Below are 26,072 nucleotides of genomic sequence, written 5' to 3' on the forward strand. Positions count from 1 at the left end.
TGTCAGAACCTGCAACGTGGACCAATTTCATATATTAATTTATACATTACGTCAATTTGTTACGTTGTTTACAAAGGTTTTGCAAAAGTACTACTCAGAGATTAGTGGTGTACTTGAGAGCAATGTATAATACATCAAATATGTCTGCTTTAGATGTACTATTGCATGCAATTTACAGAACTGTGATATCATTTTTCATTGCTGAGTAAGAGAGTTGTAAACTTGATAGTTTCATTTTCTGAAAATGTGTGATTTTTAGCAATTTTTATTCAAAAATTGATGGCCTATATCAAAAATTCGCTATCAACAGTCACTAGTCTTTTTATTTTAAATGCAACAAACCTTGTCAGATTCGGTGCAGTGGTTGCCGAGAAAAATGGTTTTTCCTTTTCCATGTATTTGGATAGGTGCCCCTGAGCTAAAGCTTGCTTTTAAGTTCAAAGATTAAGCACGTGGGCTGCATGAAAAATAAAAAAGCAAGCCGCCGCACCCGCTTTTGTGCCACGCACCTGATGCAGCAGGATTTTGCCACATCGCCAGTCTTTCTACGGTCTCCTTTCCACTCCTCCAAAACACGAGTTCGACAGCGCCAACAGAAAAGGGGTGGAAGGGAGACGGGAGAAAGAGCAAGATTGTGCGACTGCGACGAAGTTGTGTCGTGCAAGGCGTGCGGATCAAAGAGGAGTGTGGCAAACGTGTGTGGCCCGCAGATGGGTGCAACGTCTTGCTTTCTTTCTTTCTTTCTTTACTGTACTTACTGTTTCTAAAATGGCAAGATTGCTGGGTCCACGTGGCTCCGCAATAAAATGCTGTTCGCAAAATTGATATGGGTTCAAGAAATTCAAGGGTTTTCAAGCAAAGAAAAGAATTCCAGGACTTTCAAGGGCCTTGAAAACATACTTTTCAATTTCAAGGAATTTCAAGGACCTGTGCGCCCCCTGGGTGGATGACAATCTTTCCCTTTCATGTAGTTGGTACATGGTGTCAACGGTGTGCTGACAGCAGTCACTAAACAAGGGACAGACTTGGAGAACAACCAGCCGCAAGCAAATCTCACCTGCACTGCATTCTGGGATACGTTGACAGCTTGCAGGGTGAGCACGGAGAAGACGCATGTTTTGCCGGTACCAGACTTTGCCTGCACCACCATGTCTGCAAAGGATCGGACAGGGAAATGAGATGCACTGTGCAGCTTCTAATGCAGCAGCATTATGGTCGGGACCTCGATGTAACAATGTCACAATTGTGGTAAATTTTGCTTGGTGTAACCAGTATACCTTTTTCCACAGTTCATTTACTCCAAAGGTGCTTTTCAGGGCATTACTTGGGGGAAGGAGAGAATACAATTAAACTAATAATATAATGCCAATATAAAAGACCACTCATAACAATTCCAAAAAGCAGACTTCTGTATAAACAGTAGTACTAATGAGGAAATGAATATGCATATAACCAATATACAGGGATAGAGAGAAAACTGTTGCAAAATACACTGGCATTTACAATAGCAGCTAGAAAACCTGTATATTGCCCAAGCATGAAAAAAAAGGTTTTGAAATGCTATGTAGGAAAAGTAAACAAAAGATTCATTCAGATACCTCCAGTGTTACCAGTTAATGTCCAATAACTACACAAACCTATATGCATCACTACTACTAAAGCAACTCACTGTCATGCTGTAAAAAAATAAATTGTATCTATCCTACTCCATTTTCTTCAAAAACCTCAGCTGAAAGAGGTGGTATAGTAAAATGCCACTTGAGTAAACATCTCATAACTTTTGTGAAATACCCTGCTACAACTATTGTAACGACAAACTCGAAGAACCCAGGTTCTTTGTAGTGCCTGGTCTTTGTCTTCGTTTTTGTTTGCGCCACAATGGCACCATCAAGTTTCAATCAACTAGCCAAAGAAATAGTATAACTAGTTTTTGATTACAGCTCAAAAAAAGCTAGTTCAAGCAGAGTTTGAGTTCTTGCAGAAATAAGTTGTTTCAGCCTTTGACCTAGCACTCATTTCAATTAACAAAGTTACAGCAGGTCCAATGTACTTAACATTAAGCAAAGATTTCTTTCAATGTTTCAATTAAATGCTTTTCAAAGAGACACAAGATGCAAACAATTTGTTTTATTTCCAAGTACATGCAAGAAACTGTTCACATTTTTCTCCCATCGCCTAAGTTTTGCTTGGCTTCAAGGTAAACTATTCATGTTCTGCACCACATTTTTCAGCAAAGCGAATAATATGTGCTTGCCCTCCAAGGGACAGAGACCTCCCACCATGCAATGACAAATTACACTAAGACAATTCGTTATATATGTGCTGTCCTGCAGTTAAAAGAAAAAGGAAACATGATCGACCACAAAATCCTGCAAAAGAGCCAAGCAAAGCTATCCCTTAAACTTCACCACTGCAACTTGGAGCAGTGCTAACATCTTTCAATGACACCTTAGCTCTCCCAAATAAGAGCTGCACTTTTTTCAGTCTATAAATATTCACATTCAGAAGTGCATAGATTAAACTGCTGCTAGAGCAAATTGCAGAATTCACTTTACCTTCTATAGTGACTGCCGTGCCAGCTTTGAACTTGGGCACAAGGCCACTTATTTCTCTTGGTAACAGCCAACGCCTTTAACTTATTTATTTATTCATTTTCCCTCGTGCAATTAGCATGTGGAACAAACTATCCCAGAGAGCTGCTGCTAGTACGTCTCAGGCACAATTTTGCAGTTTCTTGTTGAATCTATAATGTGTACCTTACGAATTTATCACAATGACCTTTCTTTTCATTACTCATGCTGATGTTTTCCATTATAATTTTGCATAGCTTATTTCCCCTGTTGGTGTAATGTGTCAATGTCGCTGCAGATATTGTAAATAAATAAATAAAAATTATGTAAATCAGTTGCCACAACAGCGAGGACAAAATGCAACAACATTCAGAGCAGATGGTCCTTCACAGACAACTTTCGGACATCAAGCCAAGTTGTCTGGCAATCTGCCATGTGCAAAGACATGTTTGCAACTTTGACACATTCACCGACAGTGTTTAGGATGTGCATCAGGCTAAACAACATAACTGCAAGGTAAAACTTTCTCTGCCTGCCCTCTCGGGTCTGAAGTGGCTCCTGTTGCTTTTGGGTCAGCCCGTAGTTTGGCAGATTTTATTGTGGATATATCATCATCCTCAGCCTATATTTTTGTCCACTGCAGGACGAAGGCCTCTCCCTGCGATCTCCAATTAACCTGTCTTGCGCTAGCTGATTCCAACCTTGCGCCTGCAAATTTCCTAACTTCATCACCCCACCTAGTTTTCTGTCGTCTTCGACTGCGCTTCCCATCTCTTGGTATCCATTCTCTAACTCTAATGGTCCTCCGGTTGTCCATCCTACGCATTATATGGCCTGCCCAGCTCCATTTTTACCGCTTATTGTCAACTAGAATATCGGCTATTCCCGTTTTTTTCTCTGATCAACACCGCTCTCTTCCTGTCTCTTAAAGTTAGGCCGAACATTTTTCGTTCCATCGCTCTTTGTGCAGTCCTTATCTTGTTCTCGAGATTTTTTGTTAACCTCCAAGTTCCTGCCCCATATGTTAGCACCGGTAGAATGCAATGATTGTACACTTTTCTTTTCAATGACAGTGGTAAGCTCCCAGTCAGGATCTGGCAATGCCTGCCGTATGCAGTCCAACCCAATTTTATTCTTCTGTTTTGAAAGTTTGAAAGTTTATTTAACATAAGTAAACCATACAATTAGAAAGTACACACTTTTGGGACCCAACAAATTTCTTTCTCATGATCAGAGTCCCCTGTGAGTAATTGACCTAGATAAACGTACTCCTTTACAGACTCTAGAGGCTGACTGGCGATCCTGAATTCTTGTTCTCCTGCCAGGCTATTGATCATTATCTTAGTCTTCTGCATATTCATCTTCAACCCGATTCTTACACTTTCTCGATTAAGGTCCTCAATCGTTTGTTGTAATTCGTCTCCATTGTTGCTGAATAGGACAATGTCATCTGCAAACCGAAGGTTGCTGAGATATTCGCCGTTGATCCTCACTCCTAAGTCTTCCCAGTCTAAGAGCTTGAATACTTCTAAGCATGCAGTGAATAGCATTGGAGAGATTGTGTCTCCTTGCCTGACCCCTTTCTTGATAGGTAACTTTCTACTTTTCTTGTAGAGAACCAAGGTAGCTGTGGAATCGTTGTAGATATTTGCCAAAGATATTCACGTATGCCTCCTGAACTCCTTGATTATGCAATGCCTCTATGACTGCTGGTATCTCTACTGAATAAAAATGCCTTTTCATAATCTATGAAAGCCATATATAGAGAGGTTGAATGTACTCCGCAGATTTCTCGATTACCCGATTGATGACATGGATGTGATCCATTGTATAATATCCCTTCCTGAAGCCAGCCAGTTCTCTTGACTGATTGAAGTCGAGTGTTGCCCTGATTCTATAGAAAATTATCTTGGTGAATATTATATACAATACTGAAAGCAAGCTAATGGGTCTATAATTCTTAACGTCTCCCTTCTTATGGATTAGTATAATGCTGGCATTCTTCCAGCTCTCTGGTAGAGTTGAAGTTGTGAGGCATTGTGTATAAAGGGCCACAAGCTTTTCAAGCATGATATCTCCTCCATCTTTGATTAAATCTACTGTTATTCCATCTTCTCCAGCAGCTTTTCCCCTGGTCACGTCTTTCAAGGCCCTTCTAACTTCATCGCTAGTTATAGAAGGAGCCTCTCTATCCTGTTCATCACTACTTCGAATGAAAGTAGCTTGGCTGCTCTGGGTACTGCACAAGTCAGTATAGAATTTTTTCGCTGCTTTTACTGTGTCATCAATATAATATGTGGATATATTTATATCTTCACCACAGATCTCGCCAGCTGGTCAGCAGCCTATACCCTGCCCTACCCGGCTGTTCCAATGCGTTAAAATCCCTTTATATGGGCCACTTCCCTTGACGTCGGCTGCTAACCGCTGGCCGACTGTGACAGTAGATCCCCTCACACGGTACGCCAAAACTGCCGCCCTCCCAGCAGCTACAGCGCGCAATGTTGTCTCATTCCTGCTTCGCTGATTCTTCTGCGACATGGTCCCACCCCAGGAATTGCTCAGTGATCGAGGGCGTGTCTTCCTGTCAGAAGTAGTTGAAGCCATTCTCAAAGAGTGTCATGTTGTTCATCGCACAACTACAGCGTACCACCCTCAAACCAATGGCCTTACAGAACGCTTTAACTGTACGCTCAGCGACATGCTTTCAATGTACGTCTCCTCCGATCACATGAACTGGAACGCCATTCTGCCCTTTGTAACCTACGCATACAACACTGCTACTCAGAGCCGTAGTGGCTTTTTGCCATTTTTTCTCACTGTACGGTCGGCACTCGTCGCACACCATCGACAATTTTACCACACCGGCCGGATGCATCCGAGGGCTTGCCCATTTCTGCCATGGCAAGGCATGCTGAAGAATGCCGTGATCTCACACATGCCTTTGCTTCCAATGACCAAGAGTGCGCTTGTGTGGCTTTCTGTCCCATTCACCGCCCCTGTCCGCTCATCAAAACTACTTTCGAGGTATGAAGGCCCTTACCACATCATCGAATGCGCATCTCCTTTATTTTTATTTATTTCATATACCTCACAGGCTGCAGAAGGAGTATTGCGTGAGGGGGGCGGTACAGATAACAATTGTGGAGCAAAAATATGTTACACGTTTACATAAATATGAACACAACGAGAATCAAATAATAAACAAAGAACGCAAAATATAAACAAAAAGAAAGGAAGGTAAACTAACAGTTGTTAGCTTTCCAGTATGCAGTAAAGCAACCCATCTTGGTACAAATGCTTACACAAATACACAGCAATAAAGCTAAGAACAACAAAACTAAAACAGACACTGTACTTTAGCAAAGTACTAGCCAAATATTGCACTGATTTTTTGTCTGAAGGTTATTGGGTCGTTAATGTCAGCGATGTTATCAGGAAGACCATTCCACAGCGCAATGACACGTGGCAAAGCTGAGCAGTTGAATGCATTGGTGTGACTGAAAACACACCAATGTGTTGGAAACAGATGATTATGCAGACGTCTAGATGTGCAAGAGGGACGAACGAGCGGTAAAGTAGATGGATGTACATTATGCATGATTTTGTGCAGAAGACAAAGCAGCGCTATATTGCTGCGCGATTCCAAAGATGAAAGCAATAACGACAACTTGATGTTAGTTACACGCGAAAATGGGCTATAATCTCTGGCAATGAAACGTGCAGCGCGGTTTTGAATCGACTCGAGAAGGTGGATTAGATATGCCTGATGAGATGACCATATACAAGCTGCGAATCCAAGCTGGGGTTGCACTAATGTTTGGTAGGCTATCTTTCTGGTGAGGGAAGGAGAGCTGCGCAGGTTACGTTTTAGATATCCGAGAGCGCGCGATGCTTTAGCCGTTATTTTTTCAATGTGGGATGACCATGAAAGGCTCAGTGTTAGAAAGATACCAAGGTACTTGTATGATGATGTGCGAGCAACGATACTATTGCCAAGTGAATAACTGAAAATAGAGTAGGATTTTTTTCGAGTAAATGTCATTAGATTGCATTTGTTGGTGTTCAGGGTCATTTGCCAATCCAAATACCAGTTAGTGACACATGTTGAAGAGCGATATGATCAGCGGACTATGTTACAGTGAACTATGTAATCGAACCAGTTCAACCGTCTTCGGAACTGCGCTGTCGTGGATGAGACATTGTCCATGTTGACCGCCTCAAGACATACTACGATCCGGTCATCCTGACAAGCTGTTAGGTTGCTGGACGGCTCCCTTATCACTCCCGGGGTCATTGTAGCAAAGAGAGACGTTAGTGGGTCCGGCTCTAGTGGGTCCAGTGCTCTTGCTCGGGACAACGGCGCTCGTGCTTGGAAGCTGTGTCCTCGTTTGGATGCCGCCGCTGTGCTGCTCCGAGTTCTAATAAACCCTTCTAAAAAAATATATATATATATATATATCGTTACGCCGTGAAGCGTTTACTTAAATCTGCAGGGCAGATAAATCAGAACGGTTGGCGTGTTTCGAGCCCGGTACAAAAGCAACCATCCAAACGTCGTCTTCCTTCTTCACCGACAGTCCCTTTGGTCATTCGCGCTCTTTCTGGCCTCTGTTATGAGAGCTCGTGACATTTCCCCGTTGGCAGACGAAGCCCGCCGGGCAAGTCAGTCAGTCGTTCGTGAATTGCAAGCCTTCAGGCGGACAATGTGCGTGACTTCGGTTTTGGCCGAGTGTCGTCCAGTGCTCGTGACGCGTGCAATGCGATAGTTGACCTCGCTGAGGCGTTCAAATATAATGTAGGGCCCAACATAGTGGGCCAAAAACTTCTGCCACAAGCCACGCTTCCGTAAAGGCGTCCAGAGCCACACAAGGTCGCCAGGATCAAAATATACATGTAGGCGACGACCGTCGTAGCAGACCTTTGACCGGTCCTGCAAGACCAAGGTGTGTAGCCAAGCAATGCGTCGCGCTTCTTCTGCTCGACAGACAACCTTGGTAATACAGCCATTGTCATGAGCGAAGTAGGGAAACATGGTGTCGAGTGTGTAACGAGGCGGACGAGCATAAAGGAGGAAGAACGGTGAGTAACCGGTGGTCTTGTGTCTCGCGGTGTTGAAGGCATAGGTGACAAAAGGTAGGATACTGTCCCAGTTCTTATGTGCGGAATCAACATACATCGACAGCATGTTGGCAAGCGTTCTGTTGGTACGTTCGACCAGACCATTGGTTTGTGGATGGTATGGCGTCGAGTGGCGGAAGCTAAATGAGCACAGATGAAGGGTCTCTTCGACAACGTCTGCAGTAAATTGTCTCCCACGATCGCTGATTATAATGCGAGGAGGCCCATGTCAGAGAATAACGGAATATAACAAGAAAAAAAACTTCTGTTGCTGTTGCCAATGTCAGCGCTGCCGTCTCACAATAACGGGTGAGGTGGTCTACACACAATAACCCAACGATTGCCATTGGAGGATTGTGGGAAAGGGCCCAGGAGATCTATGCCAACTTGTTCAAAAGGGGTGCTGGAAGGCGGAACTGGCTGAAGTCGACCATGTGATGTGTTTGTAGGTCGTTTGTAACGCTGGCATTCCCGGTACAACTGGCGACGTACCGCTCGGTATCGTAACGCATCTTGGGCCAGTAAAAATGTTCTTGAGCACGGTATAGTGTTCGTGTGGATCCCAGATGACCTGAAGTGGGATCGTCGTGCACAGCACATAGCACTTGAACGCGGAGACTCTTGGGAACAACTAAAAGGTAGCGCGAGCCAGTGGTCGAGTAGCTCTTCTTGTACAGGACGCCGTTACGTAGGCAAAAACGGCTATCTTCTAAAGTCTTGTGTGCGGCCGCGAAGAGTGGCTGCAAGCTCTTGTCCTTCTGCTGTTTGGATATGAAGGTACCCATATCAGGAAATTCCGGAGATACAAAAGCGATGTATTGGTCGAAGTTGTCAGCGTCGCATTCAGTCGTCGGCAGTGGCATCCAAGAGAGACAGTCAGCATCAGTGTGTCATCGACCGCTCTTGTAAGAAACAACAAAATCGTACTCCTGTAGGCGGAGAGCCCAACGCGCAAGTCGACCAGAAGGGTCCCGCAGATTCACAAGCCAGCACAGTGAATGATGATCTGTGACCACTGTGAAGGGGCGCCCGTAGAGGTATGAACGAAACCGTTGCACTGCGAAGATGACCGCCAAGCACTCTTGCTCGGTAACTGTATAATTGCGCTGGAGCGACTGAAGGAGCGGCTAGCGTACGAGATCACGTGCTCACTTCCACCGATGCGCTGAACAAGCACAGCACTGATGCCAACACCACTCGCATCGGTGTGAACCTCTGTTGGTGCTGAGGGATCGAAGTGGCGAAGAATAGGCTGTGACGTCAAGAGGAACTTTAATTGACGAAACGATGAGTCGCACTCTGTGGTCCACTCAAAAGGAACGCCTCTCTGGAGAAGGCGCGTGAGAGGATGGGCCACGTCAGCAAATCTGGGAATGAATCGGCGAAAGTAGGAGCATAAGACTAAAAACCTTCGCAATTGCTTGACACTGTGAGGTTCCCTAAATGCCTCTACAGCCACAGTCTTTTGTGGATCTGGTCGGATGCCTTCTTTATCGACCTGATGTCCCAGCACAATAGCTTGTCGCTCCCCAAAATGACACTTCTTAAAATTGAGGACCAGGCCAGCCTTCTCCAAGCAGTTCAGCACCAACTCCAGACGCTTGTTATGCTCACTAAATGTTCGGCCGAAGATCACAACGTCGTCCAGGTAGCACGTGCAAACTTCCCATTTCAAGCCACGCAGTATAGTGTCCATGAACCGTTCGAACGTTGCGGGCGCGTTGCACAGCCCGAAAGGCATGACCTTAAATTCAAACAATCCATCGGGCGTTACAAATGCAGTTTTTTCCTTATCCTCAATGTGCATACGAATCTGCCAGTAACCTGACCGCAGATCAACAGAGGAGAAGTACGAGGCCGCATAAAGGCAATCGATCGCGTCGTCTATTCGCGGAAGTGGGTACACGTCTTTTTTGGTAACATTGTTTAGGCGTCGGTAATCAACACAGAATCGCCACGTACCATCTTTCTTTTTCACCAACATCACTGGTGCTGTCCAAGGGCTAGATGACTCTTGAATGACTCCTTTGGTTAGCATTTCTTCGACTTGCTCACTGATTATCTTGCGCTCTGCGGGCGACACGCGATAGGGTTTTTGTCGAATCGGTTGAGCAGATACTGTGTTGATGCGGTGGCGAGTTCTAGACACAGGGATCGATGTTGGGCCGTCGTGCTGCGCGAAGTCGAATACTGAGGAGTGTTTCACAAGGAGCGCGACCAACGCATCACGCTTATAGTCACTGAGCGATTTAGCGACCATGGAAACGAATTTTGAGTCCACAGGGCGCATGTTAATGGCTTCTGCTGTGTCCAGATGTTCTGTAAGCACTACCATGGGTATCGGCGAGTCTTCTTGAAATGTGGCAAGCTTTAAGCCTTGAGGCAGCACCGCCGCTTCAGTAGAACAACTTATCACCCATAGTCGTGTGCGTCCATCCAGCACCGATACCATGCAATGAGGAACCAACACGTTTTTCTTTAGGCACTTCACATGTACAGGGTCCACTGCAGCATCGAACGGGTTGCGAGTAGAACAAACAACTGAAACACCCATCACGGATAAAGCGGGCACAACGGTATCCTCGGAGATGCAAAACACACTCTCTTGGTTGGGTGAGTCTTCCAAGATCACAGGTGAAGCACTTCCGCCCACACTGAGTTCTCCTGTGCGGCAGTCAACATTGGGACCACACAACTGTAAAAAGTCGATCCCTAGAACCACATCGTGGGTGGAATGAGGAAGGACAATAAACTCAGTGTTAAAAACTCGACCCGCCTAATGACACATCCACATTACAAACTCCGACCGGATATAACAAGTCACCACCCACTCCACAAAAACTTGTGCTCTGGTCCCAACGAAACATGACCTTGCATCCCAGAAGACTTAAACAGCACACCCATGACGGAAACAGTTGCACCCGTGTCGACTAAAGCCATGGTAGACACACCGTCAATACACAGTCCTTTCCCTACACAGACTTTCCCTATTCTTAAGCATGAAAATAGTTGGAGGTATCTCAGCCGGCAGCACAGATTTTCCAGCGACCTCACCCCCATCGGTCGCGCTGGCTAGTTTTCCGGCGGGGGTGACGGGAAGCGGCACCGTGGAGATTACAGGACGCGCCACCAGAGAGATGGTGATCGATACGCTCGGAAAGCTGGTGGTGGTGTCAGGGTGCGGTTGGAAGCAGGCGAACGGTTACAAGGTCTTCCCTCTACAAAGTAGCTTCCTAAGGTGTAGTTACGTGGCCTTTCTTCTCGGAAGTGGCTTCCTAGAGCAGAGTTCCCTGGCCGCTGGTTGTCCATGATACGACCACTGTGCCACGCAGACAGCATCGATTGGCCATAGCTCGATGGTCGACGTTGGGTGCAGTACCTAGCTATGTGACCTGGTGTTCCACAGCTGTAGCACACAGGCATAGGGCGAACATCGGGATGCTGACGACGCTGTTCAGCCATGGCCGTGCGTTGAGAGTAACGAATATTCTCATCTTGCGAGTCATAGGCAGTGGCTGGTCGTCGTGAGCGACTGCTGCGTGGGCGCTGATCAAGGCTTTGGTCAAAAGAAACGTTATAGGACGGCTGGTTCAGGTCATAATGTGGACCATCTCTATAGCTGTCAAAGTCCGCTGCGTTTACCGAGTGCTGCCAATGAGTCGAGGGGGTTGCACAAATGGCGTCTCGGAAAGTGCAGGAGCTGTAACGTGGGGCCACATACCGTGCTTGTTCTTCGTGTCGAAGGAGTTCCTCACGGACAATCTGCCAACTGGTGGACAATAAGTCTGTTGGAGGATTCGTGTCCACACTGGCTACAGCCGTCACATTAGCTAGCTGTCCAAATTTCGGGGCAATTCGACGAGTCTTCAGTGTTTCGAAGGTACGGCAGTGCCGTATCACATCTGATATGTTTTCCAAGTTATCTTTCCCAATGAGGAAGTTGTACACATCTTCCGCGATTCCCTTTAAAAGATGTCCCACCTTATCCTCTTCTGACATTCGGGGGTTTACGGTTTTACACAGTTTTAGAACTTCCTCGATGAATGTGGTGCAAGTCTCTCCGGGGACCTGAGCCCTCTGAGCTAACGTTAATTCCGCTCGTTTCTTCTTGGCATCCGAATCGCCAAAACACTTCTTAATCTCGTCAACGAAACAGGCCAAGGTAGTTAGCGCGTCCACATGGTTGTCATACCAAACCATCGCTGTGTCACTCAAAAAGAAAACAACGTTCCTCAGTTGGGAGGCGGCGTTCCAATGATTGTACTGGCTTACCCTTTCATAATGGGTGAGCCACTCATCGACAGCTTCTCCTGCCTTTACGGAGAACGTGCGTGGCTCTCGGTAGTGTTGAATCGGAGCTGGTCCTGCCGATGCAGTACTGGGAGCATCTTCCTCTCTAGGCATGATGGTGGTCGATGGCAAAAGTCCGGCAAGGCGGCGGCTTCTACGAAGGTCTTGTATGGACGATTCCGTTGTCGGTCGTGGGAGGTACCCAGCACAGCTCCACCAAATGTTACACCATGAAGCGTTTATTTAAATCTGCAGGGCAGATAAATCAGAACGGTTGGCGTGTTTCAAGCCTGGTGCAAAAGCAACCAGCCGAACGTTGTCTTCCTTCTTCACCGACAGTCCCTGTGGTCATTCGCGCTCTTTCTGGCCTCTGTTATGAGAGCTCGTGACATTATATAAACACCATCCTCAAACACCATCCATAAGACCACTTCTGTGTACCATCCCCAGACCAATGGTCTTACTGAGCGTTTCCATCGAACTCTGTCCAACATGATCTCCATGTATGTGAAACCCGACCACAAAAACTGGGACACTATACTTCCTTTCGTCACATTTGCATATAATACTGCCGTTCAACGCAGAACAAACTACAGCCCTTTTTCCTCGTGTACAGCCGTGCACCGTCTTTTGTTTTGGACACCACCTTTCTCTCTACGCCTTCTGTTCCATCCACATCTCTACCAGAGGAGTTTGCCGCCTGCGTCACCCACTGCCGCGAAATTGTGCGCGCCCACACCGCGACCATTCAGGACAAGAGGAAAGTCCGTTGTGATGCGACCCGTCGTGTCATTTCGTTCCGCCCAGGCGACGAAGTGCTCCTGTGGACACCTGTTCGAGTGCCAGGGCTCTGTGAAAAATTTCTTCACAGGTATCGCGGCCCATATACCGTGCTTGAAAGAACATCTGCCGTGAACTATCGCGTAGCTCCTGTTACCTCGGTTACTGACCGCCGTTGCCGCAGCACTGAAATTGTTCACGTCTCTCGCCTGAAGCCGTATCTTCGGCGTTTCGACCATTTCTGACTCGCTGCCTTACTGGCCGCTTCCGTGAGGGGCAGAAGTTAGTGTGAGCGCTAACTGTGCAGTTCATCATCATCATCATGTGTATATACCCATCCTAATAATCATTATCATTTTGTCGGGTTGGTGTTCGTGGGCTGTCTCGCGCTGTGTGACAATACAAGAGCTCTGTCTTCATCCCGGGTGTCGTCTCACAAGATATATATATATACACACCGGGTGCGCAAGGTATTTGAGAACACTATTCCTTATTGCCATAGACACCAGCAGGCTCATCATACCTATCTAGGCGTGCGGCTTCTTGTTGGTTGACCCCTTATCATTCATACTGTGCAGTTTGTTCAGAGATGGAAGTGTACAGGTTGACGCAGGAAATGAAACGCCATGCAGTCCTCGTTGCCCTGACTGCACACCATAGCAACTTGGAAATTGCCACCTTTCTGAACGCAGTGAAGTCTCATTTACAAGGTGCGGACAGAACTGATGTGTTCTGGCAGTGACTTGGCATCAGTGGCAAACAGAAAAAGCACAGTCAGCGGTCAGACGTCGTCAGAGCCCCTGATTTTCTCCAACGGCTGCAAATCATCGTGTGTGACGACCCAGGGAAGTCAATGCGGGCCATTGCAAAGGAGCTCCAAGTCGCAGAGATGACTGTGAGGCTCGCTGTGCACGAGGACTTGAGGTACCATTTTGATGTCGTGAGGAGGGGGCAATTCATGTCCGATAAAACTCGGTAAAATCGTTTGCTCTGGTCCAAGCACTTGCTCAGCAAGCTGAAGAGACCTGAGGAGCCTGGAATGCTCTGTTTTTTTTTTTACACACACACACACACATGATGATTATGTGCACCACAAGCAAATACCAGTCAATGAACTTATATGACCCTTGTATGCTGATCAGCAAAGAAACGCCTGTTCTGAGTAAATTCCCACATAAAACCTTTTCTCTAAAGAAGTTTCTCTAAAGAACATTGACCTCTTGATGGAACAACACATTATATTCAACAGATTCTTTGGCTTAAGATATTTGGTATCTGCAACTTAGTGCATGGCCATCTTTGGTCAATCATCTAGGATGGGTATGTGTCACTGTGGCTGAAGAGAAGGGTATGGAGGAAAAGAGTATGTGCAGTACTTGCAGTATGTGGCAGAAGAGGTACAGGATTCTTACATCTAGCTATAGTAGGGTACAACTTAAGAAGGCAGGAGAGGCCCAACCCAGACGACCGTAGCGCGGCAGCCGGCAGTCTGCGCGACTAAATAAATAGTCCCACTGACGCGACCCGGTCCAGTTCGAAGCACGGGCTGCCATGTTCTCCGTCGGCGGGGTCACTGGCTGTCTGGCTCATGGTGCCAGTCTAGAGTGCGCGTCTATTGGTGGAGACTTGTGGTGCATCCGCCTCTGAGAGGCAAATGCCGCTTCCTTCTAAAGTTTTCTAAAGTTGTACCCAACTATAGATATGTCCCGTTTCTCTGTGCATACACCTGTCATCACCATTCTTCTCTCAACAAGCATCATACATCACTTTTGTCCTCGTAACTGCATAGACGTCTCACAGATCTGCCTGATTTGATGTTTGCACTGCGGCATAGCTTGTGAGTGCATAAACATAAACGTTTCGCAAGATTTATCACCACTGTGGTGGATAAGCATGAACATTGCATGAACATTGCATGAGGTTGCACGCTGCATAGGATGAATGTAAACCGAACTGTACGCGTCACCGTTGGTTGTACAGGATTCAATACACACCACTTGACACCAATTCCAACATGTGCAGTGGATCCACATACTGATTTTTCAGGACATTCATGAATAATATGGCACTGATGACATGTATCACCGAGCTACTTTTTTGAATGACAGCGAGGTACAGTATGGAATGCTTTGTAACTTGAACAAACTTTCCCTTGGGTAACCACATGTTGTCACATATTTGAAGTTTTGCTTAAGGTTAACTTATAATATGGAGAACCAGTGAAGACGACGAATACAGCAGTGAAGATGCCTTGGATGCTCCCGCCATCAACCGTACCGTGTGAATAGTATATGGAATGCGCGTACACTTGGTACGTCTGATACGAACAATGGGCAACAGAGTGCTCATGCACGTATGCCTCCTGCTACAATTTGCGTATCTGTGCGTGCCTTTTACACTAGTCAAGGCGGAGCCAGAAGCACATTTGGTCTTGTGGTGCTCCGATTGATCTGAAGTAAGTGAATATGCGGGAGCAAAGAAAACCTTACATGGAAGCGGTCAAAATGTCCGGGAGCACGGCGTCATCGTCATAAATGACACCCGCTCAACTGTGGCCCCAGTTTCAAGCTACAAGAACGGTGGGTCTTCTTTGCTGGCATGCATCAGACGGGCTATGTCCCAGACACTGTCGCGAAACTAGAAGCCCGAACCTCCAAGGAAGACTTGTGTCTGTTTTTTCTTGCGCTAAGTTACTTGTTCAGTTATGGAAAACCAACTAGCCCAACATTAAATATTCTAGAATCCATTAAAAAGCTAGTCAGGTGCGGGTAAGCTATTGAGCTGTTACTCATACTTTCAGTGGCAAACGGGAACAGCAAACTTTCGCTTTCGTCACACTGACAGTACGACACCCGCTCACCGAAACCGCAGAGCCCCAGAGGTATGGCACGCAGCTGTATGGGCGACGGTCTGACAAAGCCCGACTTGAGAAGGCCGCTAAGTAGCTGTTTGGAGAGCAAAAACTCTTCGAAAGTGGCGTTCTCGTCCTCCGACTGAAGCACGTCCTGGGAGCGCCACTGCGTCTCCAACTTGTGCGCTATCCGGCGAGTCATGGCTGCGAAGAAAGCTGCAGTTCACGGTTTCGACGTAATCGCTCTCCCTCACACGTACGACAAAAAACGCTATCGACGAGCGGCAGTCATAATTTTCACCTCATCACAACGCGAGTGAATCGCCCTCATTCAAACGTGCGCCAAGGAGCCACAATGCGATATCATAGACGACACAAGTGCGTTTTCACTTGTAGGATTGGCTAGAATTGGCTTTTGGCTGCACATGGCTAGTGTCTAGCTTCTAGTTAAAATAGTGGCCAAAAGCTCACGTTTCAGACGATTTTAGCCGACATTGAGGCCGGTTGCTCGACTCGCAGTCGCCGGTCGTGTGTCGTGTTGCGAGTCGTTAAACTGCCAGGACCGGCTTCGTTGTGTCGTGTGTGTTCTCTTCGTTACCTTAACGCGTGGACGGGCCAGCGTGGGCCATCTGTGCGAGATGTTCAAGCGAAAGCTGACCGCGCTGGGATTCAACAACACGGACAATTTCAACATTCAAAGCAAGTGCAGCCTCAGTCACGTTGCCACTCGCTGCATCAAGTTTCAGTTCGCTTACAAGCATGTGCTGCAGTTGTGGCTTGTTCGCACGCGAAATGTGTGCTTGTTACTAGGCTTACGCTTGCCTTTCGAAATAAGTCTCACAAATATGATCCAGAACGAACTCAATTGGGCCGCTATTTTCATATGGCATCGCGACCGTCTGCATGGTGTGAATTCGTGAACGTGAAATGACAGCAAGCCGAGTGGCCTCTCTACCTCCCTGTTTTTTCTGCCATTCTTGCCCCTTTGCTTTGGGCGTGACGGCCTAATAAGCGAGCATTCAGTTGGCAAAACTGCTATCTCGGCCCCATAGGTGATGGACTGATGTGCAGCAGAAGTCGCGGGGTGCGGATGTGCTGAACTTAGCGTCATAAGTTGGCGGCTGGACGTAATTATATTTCCTTGATCATTGGGGCTCACCGAGGCCTGCGCGTACCGTAGTTGTAGTTAGCCATCGCGAACAGTCAATTTTGTATGCAAACACCCCTTGACCTGCTACGGCCTCGGCAACCCCAATCCACGGACCGCCCTGCTTCCAGCTTCGACCCGCTGCCTCTTGCCCTGGAGATTCTGCGCCGCCTGCTTTATTATAATCTCAGGTGCCCTCCTGAGGCCTCCGTTGGCCGTTTACGTGTGCCATACTGGAGCAGTAGTTGTAAACAATCCAATCTATCGTCGCGGCGAACAAACCGCCCCACGACTTCTGCCACACCAGTCAGAACATCGCTCACTGCGGCACTTTATGCGAAAGAGTTCACGCTTTCGCAGTATTCAAAGCCGGTTTCAATTATTTCAACTTTACAGTGTCATACGTATCGACGTCAAATAGCCAAGCATAAGTCTGCACGATATCCCAGGCAGTATAGTAGTCTTGACCCACAGCAATCCACGCGTAATCGGTACATGCATTAAATCCAGTAGCCCAGGTTTCAATATTTGAACAAGAACCACTGGCTTAGCCGGATCATTAGCTCATCATTTGCAACCAGACAGGGCCCATAGAAACAAGTTTAGTCGAGAACTAGTAAAAATCAGTTAGAAACCAACTGCTATCATTTCCCTTGGGCTTTCATTGCAGTTGAAATAATCGGGTGACTTTGACATGTTGCACTGGCAGTATTGTGCATCATATCATATGTGCGTTGTTCTTAACCGCCGCATTTTGGGCATACTAACCTCTTTCTGGAATATAATGCAGCCAAGCTGCATATGTTATATATTGTGTTGTATTTCTGCCAACACTTTCATTTCTGTAACTCGGCTGTTCTCTGTTGTACATCAAAGCAACTTGAGTAGCAGTCACTGTTGATCAGTGTGAGGCCTATCAAGCCAAAACGTACTGAATTAACAGTGTCAATAAATATGCTAGGCTGTAATGCTAAGAGATAGGATGGCAGTGTGCATGAAAGGTGAAACACAAATTGGCTAAAATGAAGATGTTCAGTTGGGCCCGTCACAGCTGTCTTACTCCACTTGTTAATTTTTTTCGTCTGATGCTGTGTATTCATCTGTATATCTCATTTTGCTAACTATTTTCTTTTTCAATTCTACATTTAGACGTTCACTACACTGCATATTGCTTTGAATTTTTTTTTTTTTTTTTGTGTGTGTGTTTGTAGTTGGCAGGCCTTAGTCATGTGTTCATTCACACCTCACCCTTGGTGATGGCAGTCATTTGCGGTGAAGCCATTCTACTTAAGAAAGAAATATGTAACCAGTGGTGCATTAGAGGAACACGAAGAGTGCCAAGGGAAGGGAAACAAAGCCGAGGGTGGCATATGAGTATATAGATGGAGCGATAAAAACAGAAAATTTGCAAGCAGTGCGTGGTTTGGTTGGAAGAGGACAGGAGTAATGGGACCTCTGGAAGCAGCCTTTATTTTGCATGTAGAGGAGCTGCTGGGCATGACGCCACAAAGTACCACCATGAAGAAAGAATTTCGCAAATGCACAAAAAAAGATTAAGGAACATCAAAAACCCAAAACTACTTTAGCAACATATTTTATCAATGTCATCAGTGCTAAATAAATGTGTTGTGAGTAAGTTCCAGTCTGTTACTGTCGCGGAAAAAAAAAAAAATTGACAAGGTTAATCTGGCGAGATATGGCATTAAAGATTCAGTGTGTTGTTACCTTGTTTAGTGTGCTACAAGTGGCTTTAGGTAAGGGTATGAATTTAGAGACGAGTGATTATTATTTTGGCAAGAAAAGGAATTTCAGTCTTCATTTTCCTTTACAATGTTTGGATATTACTATATGCCTTTGTTAAGGGAAGGGGGGGCGGGAGCGCTAGTTGGTAAGTCAGTTGAGCAGTGTTTGGAAAAATAAATTTTACTGCTTTGCGGTGTATTATTTCCAAGGTGTTGGTTTGGTGCAAGGATCCCATACAGCACATACATATTCGAGTTTAGGTCGGATTAACAGAAATAAGCTGTTAATCGACTGGCAGGGGGGCTTGTTTTAATTTGTCTCCGAAAGTGAACATTTAGGATACCTTATACCAGTGTCACACATACAATTCTGATTGCGATCGGGACCGATCCGGATCGGATTTCTTGATCGCGATCAACAATGGTCGCTGCTACATGGCCCAATGATCAGGATTGAGTTCTTATCGTCTGCTAATTGTCAGCAACTCTCAGAACTGCAGAACGCCTTTGCTACAAATTCAAATTTGCAAGATATGGATAAATTTGGACAATATTTTAAATTGTACAGCTTGCTATTGCTGGTAAAAGGGTTTTTTAATGTTTTATATTATAATTAAGCTGCCATCACTTTTTGTTTTCGGTGTTTTCAGAATACTGCGATCGCGATCAAGGGGCCTAATTGCGATTCTCGGATCGTGATTGTCCAGATCCCGCAAGATAGCGATCGCAAATGACTGCTAGCAACACCTATTTATTTATTCAAAATACCTGCTTGGCCCCGATCACGATCATAAGTGTACGTGCAACACCGGTATTAGAAATGGGCATGTTCTAGGATTGGAAGCAATCTTGTAAGCAATGGATATTTCATTAACTTTTTTAGTAATCTTCATGAAAAAACTGTTTTGTTAGCATTTAGTTCCATCAAGTGTTATTTTGTCTTGATGGCAAGTTAATTTATTAAACAACACAAAGTTGTCTGCAAACAATCTGATTTGTACGGGCGAATTTATTATGTTAACAATGACATAAGTATGAATTATTGCCTTGTCGGACACCCGAAGTAACAGAAAGCTCACCGGAAAAATAATTATCAATTTAAACAAACTGCCTGTGGTACCGAGTAATCCAATTATGTGAGTTGGCAGGTTAATCAGTTCAAGTTTTTTTGATAAGCTGAGAGTGTGAAGCATAAAAAATGAGATGAGAGACTTCATCGCTGATGAACATCTTCACTTGCTCCCTTATACTGCAAGGGTAGTGTGCTGGTGATTATGTCTGCTGGGGGACTCATTATAGTGTGTACTAATTATGTTTTTCGATGCCTACCTCACCACCAGGCCAAGGGGAGTTCCGCAGCCTGGTGGCCTGGCTTGAAGACCAGAAGATCCGCCACTACAAGCTCGAAGAGCGGGCAGCCCTGCGGGCCCTGGACGCCCCAGGATGGATGCAGGCTTTTGAGACGGTCCACGCTCGTTTTTTTTTTCTTTCTTTGTGCTACACACCATCTTGCCAGTTAACAAAACTTCAGCAGCTGTGATCACTTCCAATTGCAGCTGTTATCTGAGTAAAAGTGCAGATAACACGACTCTGAGCGCTCTCCCTTGAAAGTTATGCTTCGTATTATCTTTGCTTTCGCTCAGTGGCCCTGCAGCCCCTTCAGCGGCGATGGCGGGTGGTTGCAGCTACTGAGGTCTCGATAACCGTTTAAGTGAAAACGAGAAATGCACTGCCATCAGTGTCACTGCAAGCTATCTCAAACCAGGCCTTATCGGTAGACGGCGCCTGTGCAGCCCAAAGCACGGTGTTGAAGTGCTGCAGACAAGTGTGCTGGCTGTACTTCCATACTCTGTTATACCATTCAAAGCTTGATCCTGCATGCTACGTGAGCTGTACCGACTCTGGCGTCCAACTGTGCAGTCTGCACAGGCTGCATTGCTGGTTGTTTCTCAACATTTCATACCGACCATGCCACTGGTAGCCTTGATCAGCGTTGCACAAGAACCGTTGTGCATCTCCCCCTTAACTGCTTTTCCTGTGCCCTGTCTAGTCGTTTCTCCGTCTTTCACCTTTTTGTTGTGCTATAAAGCCTTTCCCCATGACTGTCGACTAACTAACCAGCTTATCCGTCTTGCTAGGTATTTACCATAGCTATATACCCAGTGATTGTGGCACTATATTGGTAAGCCTAAAGGTTCCAGGTTTGGTTGGTGGACACATTTTGATGGGGCTGTAAGATGCTGGTGTGTCTTTTTAGTTTAGTCTTTTCAGTCTGACTCAACCTTGATCATTTTGTTATATTATCCCTTGTAGCTCAGGTTCTGCGCTGGAAATTAAAAGACAATCACTCAATTAGATCATTCTATGCAGTGGTAAAAATGTGAGACATGTGCATACATTGCAGATACATTCAACTTAAATGTAAAGGACAGTAGTTTATCCAAGAAGGAAGTTTATTTGGAAATGAATAGACAAATTCAGATTAAGATTTTTTTTAGGTACTCGCATTGACATGTTCTCATGATTCTTGAATATGATCGCAGGCTTAGAAGGCTTGGGAATGGGTGACCTTCTGGCATTGCTCAAACTGAAGAGATTTATTGGCCTTTATGGAAAGCGGAAGTATTCAAAGGCAATAGTTTATTAAAACCAAATCACTCGCAAGGTAGCGAGCAATGCTTCACAATTTTTCTTCACAAATGGCACAGCAAGACTTGCTGCTATTGCATCGCCTTGTGTAATGCAACGAAAATTTGTCAGTTATGTTCGAGATGAAAAGGGGCTTTCGTTGCCTTCCTGAAGCGCTGTATTGTGGCCAGTGCAGTTTGTTTTGGGCCATACAAATGCTGTTCATTGCAACGAAACTGTGTTCAATATTGAACGTCCTGACTGTGCAGTACCTGCAAGACCTGGCCTGCCCGCACAAGGGTACGGACACAAAGACCGTGCTAGACTGGCTGCTCGGAATGGCAGTGCACCTGGAGTACTCGGATGATCGTAAGTGGCCCCTTTTCACTGAAATTTTTAAAAAAAGGAAAGCGTTTGCTTTGGTTGGTGGCATTGGGGTGCTAGGGCACATACCAAATTTGATTTCATTCAGCTTCATAGAAAACAATTCAAAACCACAAAGTACACTCAAAGAAGACAGCATGGTATGGGTTATGTGTAAGCAGAATTCAAAGTGCCTAGATTAATTACGACCTGTGCATTAAATTGCCTATTAAAGCGCTCCAGAACATACATGATTGAACTTTGTGAGTGGCATGAAATTTTGCATCCAGTTTTAAATGAACCAGTCATGTACGGGCTATATGTTAATGCCACATAAGTTATACATGCAACTGAAGTTCTTCTTACTACTGCTCGAACGAAACAGCTTTGGTGGAAACTTGGTTGTGATTCTGTAAGGTCACAAAAGTCTGCTGTCATCTTTTTGTCACCTTTAAAGTTGTCATCACTGCCATACTACTGTACATGTTAGGAGGAGTGAATTTGCAGATCAGGAGTGTTGCGTGGTCATACAGTTGTCTTTCTTCCTACTCCTAGTAACAGCATCAGTGGCTTTTTTCAGGCACAAATGACAGAAAACAATGCTGTTTGGTATCATACCAAACATGATATGATATCATGCAGGGTTTGTACACCTCCTTGAAAATCCTTGAATTTGGAAAAAGAGATTCAGGGGGCCCTTGAAATTCCTTGAAAATAAGTTTGCTCCTTGAAAACTGTGGTTGAGGGCAACCTGTGAACATTCAAAGTAGCAAACTCTCGCATTGGGGCTATTCCATGGAAATGGACCATCTATTGGGAAATGATCCCAGATTTTTTTATTTCGGGATGTCGCTAAGTAATGCAATGTGGCATGTGCACAGCCACCAATGGCAGGCTTGTTTAACTTAGCATTGTTGTCGTAAAACTAGACAAAGCCACATCAAGCAACCAAGTCGTACAAATATTTTGTTGTATTGCTAGTTCGTTCACACCTCAGCCATCGTGGCTCCTCGTTCGAGCCCTAGGGTTTAGCAATGCCTAGCGGAAAGTAAGTTCAAGTCATTTGGCTTAACACGACGAGTATCTTTGACTGAAGTCGGATGCTACTAACCATCCTTCTAGAAGGCAGTTGACGTCATTACAATGGGAAAGTCAACTTTGAAAAGCCACCCGAAGAACTTATAGTGTGTGTCCAACTCAGCAGCCGCTTAGCTGCAAGACATTGCAGCTTAAAAGTAGGTTTCACTTTTTCCCACTGTACCTATGTGTGCGAATAAAGTTTGTTTCCCCCTCCTTGAATTTTGGCCTTTGGAAACCTTGGTATCCTTGAATTTTGCGTCAATCGTTCTGTATGAACTGCGGATATGATATGATAGTCGAATCCCGATAATTCGAACTCGAAGGGGCCCGAAAATTTGTTCGAATTAAAGAAGTTCGAATTAAAGGAAGCACATATTTTTGAAGTATTCGAGCGGTGCGAGTCGACTGCCCATGCCGGCCAACGCTTGGTTCCCAATAACGGCAGAAAACTAAAGTTCTGGGAGCGGACGGCGCCGGCATGGCAAGCGACAGGCGGGCACGTGCGGAGACCGTCGAAGGTGAGGGAGGAGGGCGGCAGGGAAGTGGATTTGGCTTCGGCAACTCCGCCGCTTCGGTGGAAGTGGCATTGGTGGCTCCCTTTGCCCTCTCTCTCAAAACTCCCTCGCAGCTCCCTCACCTTCGACTGTCTCCGTGCGCACCCGCCACGGCGCCGCCGGTACAGCCGGCTCGGCGTGAATTAGCCCGCTCCCTGAAGTTTTGTTTTCTGGCGTTATCGGGAAACGAGCGTTTGCCGGTGTGGGTGCCGGCGCCAGCTTAGCCCGCTCCCTGAAGTTTCGTTTTCTGCCATTATCGGGAAGCGAGCATTTGCCAGCGTGGGCAGTTTCGTTGGCCGTACTGGGCCTCCGCTGCTGCATTAAGGCTGCATTAAGGGGTCTCTCCTATGCTTTTGCTCTATGGCGGTGTCAGAGCAATGCCAGTCGGAGGCGCCGCCGCGTTATTTGGCACGCTGCTGAGAGCATTGTCGGTCCGCGGTATGTTCGAATTACCGAGCGTTTTCGCCCATTGAAATACACATAACTTTCACGGGACCACAGCGTCAGTTTGAATAAACTGGCAGTTCAAATTAAGCGTGTTCGAATTAACGAGATTCGAGTGTATAAAATAAATCAATATAACTGTGGATTTATTGTCTTACCCACTGCATCATTCTACTGCAGACCACAAAGTCATGGGTTTGATTTGTGGCTGCCAGGGTTACATTCTGATGAGGGTGTAATGTGCAGGAAGCCGGTGCGCTTAGGTTTAGAAACATGTTAAAGAACCACTGGTGGCCAAAGTGGCATCCATCATAGCTCACAGTGCAGTTTCTCGAATGTTAGACCCCTTCAATAACATTAGTGTTACCCGCCGCGGTGGCTTAGCGGCTATGGTGTTGCGCTGCTAAAGGTGGATACATACGCAAGGGCAAAATCCCGCCTGCTCCGCGGGCCAAACAGTCACGTGATCACTTGAATCCGGCGCAGCCGAGTTAGGTCACATTCCCACAGCCGGAGCGCCGTCTGCGGAATCCGCGTGCTTACTCTCGACTCCAACGCTTATTAGCAGCTGCACGTTTGCATACTCGGCATGCTCTATATTCCATAGTGCTGTGAATCCCTCAACAAGAGCCAAAAAAGTAATGGTTGCCTCATCACTTAGCATTTTCTTGTGCACCTCACTCATGTTGAGGTCACGCAGGCTGCGCGGTCTGAGTGAATAGAAATGCGCGTGCAACCATGACTCGCCTTTCTTGCTGCACCACAGCAAAAGCACGTGCGGTCACTGCTGCACAACAACACACGTGGCTTCAAGCCAACAACACGCCATCATAGCCACGCCAATCTGTCCAATGTTGACAGATTTGACGATGACTATGCTAAATTGACGTCAGACAACCGCCAAACGGATGGATGGAAATATCGGCGAGCATTTTCAATCCGGACAGCGAGCGGAGGAGGCCGGACTAGGCGAGGGCGGCACATTTTGATGACGTGCGCGTCACGTGATACGCCATCCAATACGAAAATTCCTCCTCCGTCCAGTCGTGCGAATGCACCTTAAGCACGAGGTCGCAGGATCGAATCACGCCTGCCACGTCCGCATTTCGATGGGGGCGAAAAGCAAAAAACGCCAGTGTCCTGTGCATTCGGGCCACGTTAAAGATCCCCTGGTGGTCAAAATTAATCCGGAGTCCCCCACTACTGTGTGCCTCATAATGAAATGGTGTTCTGGCATGTAAAACCCCAGAATTCAGTTCAACATTGGTGTTCCTGCATTTTAAGAACCTAATGCTTAAAGTAGGCAGCTTTGCGGAAAGCTATTTCATAAAAATTTTCATCATGATGCTATGTTCACGTTTACAAAATGTATGTAAGTAGCATTCTGAATGAAAAAAAAATAAATAAATTGCCGGCGTAATTTATCCTTTGGCGATGGTTGGCGATGTTAATGCAATTGCAGTGATTCCACTCCTGCGCCAACTGCGCCAAAGTGCGCCAATTGGGATTTACTGCGCCATCCTGATACAATCGACGAAAATTGCGCCTAACTGCGCCAAACAGTTTCGGATTTGACGACGTCTATCGCCAATTGCACCACCGGGGAATTAAAATGTGCAACGTGACGATAGGGCGAGCCTTAGTTGCAACCTTAGCTGCAAACAGGAGACGAGAAAGCTCTAGCGCGTACGTCCCAATTAAGGTCACTGGAACCTGGAAAGTACCGCAGCCCTTTTCTCTAATTAGCCGCCGCGCCGCCGATTGGTCAGTTGCCGTCAGGTGATCACTTTCCACTATAGATGGCGCATCTAAGCCGCGCTGGAGGAGATAAGCAGACAGACATCGCTCGCACACGCCGCGCGTACGAGTCATCAACGAGGTCAGATTTTGCATAATTTAGTGTATATGTAACTTTCGTAGACTTAAAACAAAACGAAAGGAAATGCCTGGGTGCTGCACGTTCGGGTGCAGCAACCGCCGGGAGTCCGGGAAAGCGCTTTTCGCGATACCAGTTAAGCGGAAAGAGCGACAGCAAGCGCCGTGCTATCTCTGGCTGCACCTGATAAAGAGCGACAAGTTCACTCCCACTTGGTGAACTTGTTGATATCGCAAAGCTGAGAAGCTCCTTGCGGTATTTCATCGAACTCCCTAAATGCCATAATTTGATGGAAAAGCTTCTTCGCGAATTTGCTTTGAAGACTGCGGTTTGTCTTGAGTAAACAAAGCGAGGAGATGCTCAGAAATATGCAGAACCGAGCAAAATGTGGCTCGAAGAGCGACGGAATACGGGCGGCTGTGTCACAAATAACAAAGTGTAGTGAGAAGATCGATCGACCTGTCATTGTTGAAAATTAAAATATAGATTTTCTCGTGTGTTGTTTAAAACAACACGAACATGACCTGGTTAATTCTGTTTTAGCATCCCCTTTCTTGTAGTGCAGTCAGGGACCGTTTATTTTCGTAGAAATAGATCTGTATGAAACATTTCGTGCGCGGTTAAAT

General features: G+C 46.1%; 2 protein-coding genes across 2 annotated transcripts in view; one reads left to right on the plus strand and one right to left on the minus strand.

Annotated features, from left to right (window-relative positions):
- The window catches only part of LOC119461797 (probable ATP-dependent RNA helicase DDX20), a 95,253-nt gene extending 79,257 nt beyond the window's left edge, over window positions 1–15,996 (minus strand). Inside the window, exons 1-2 of the mRNA XM_037723176.2 lie at window positions 15,622–15,996; window positions 1,058–1,152 (exon numbers count right to left, since the gene is read on the minus strand). Of these exons, the coding sequence (XP_037579104.1) occupies window positions 1,058–1,152; window positions 15,622–15,814 (288 nt within the window). The 5' untranslated portion in view covers window positions 15,815–15,996. The remainder of the gene's footprint in view (window positions 1–1,057; window positions 1,153–15,621) is intronic.
- Window positions 15,997–16,113: 117 nt separating this feature from the next.
- The window catches only part of LOC119462545 (uncharacterized), a 42,319-nt gene continuing 32,360 nt past the window's right edge, over window positions 16,114–26,072 (plus strand). Inside the window, exons 1-3 of the mRNA XM_037723888.2 lie at window positions 16,114–16,311; window positions 19,842–19,966; window positions 21,399–21,498. Coding sequence (XP_037579816.2) covers window positions 16,251–16,311; window positions 19,842–19,966; window positions 21,399–21,498 — 286 coding nt within the window. The 5' untranslated portion in view covers window positions 16,114–16,250. The remainder of the gene's footprint in view (window positions 16,312–19,841; window positions 19,967–21,398; window positions 21,499–26,072) is intronic.

The sequence above is a fragment of the Dermacentor silvarum genome, chromosome 8 (assembly GCF_013339745.2).
Source record: "Dermacentor silvarum isolate Dsil-2018 chromosome 8, BIME_Dsil_1.4, whole genome shotgun sequence".
In the NCBI taxonomy this organism is placed as follows: domain Eukaryota; kingdom Metazoa; phylum Arthropoda; class Arachnida; order Ixodida; family Ixodidae; genus Dermacentor; species Dermacentor silvarum.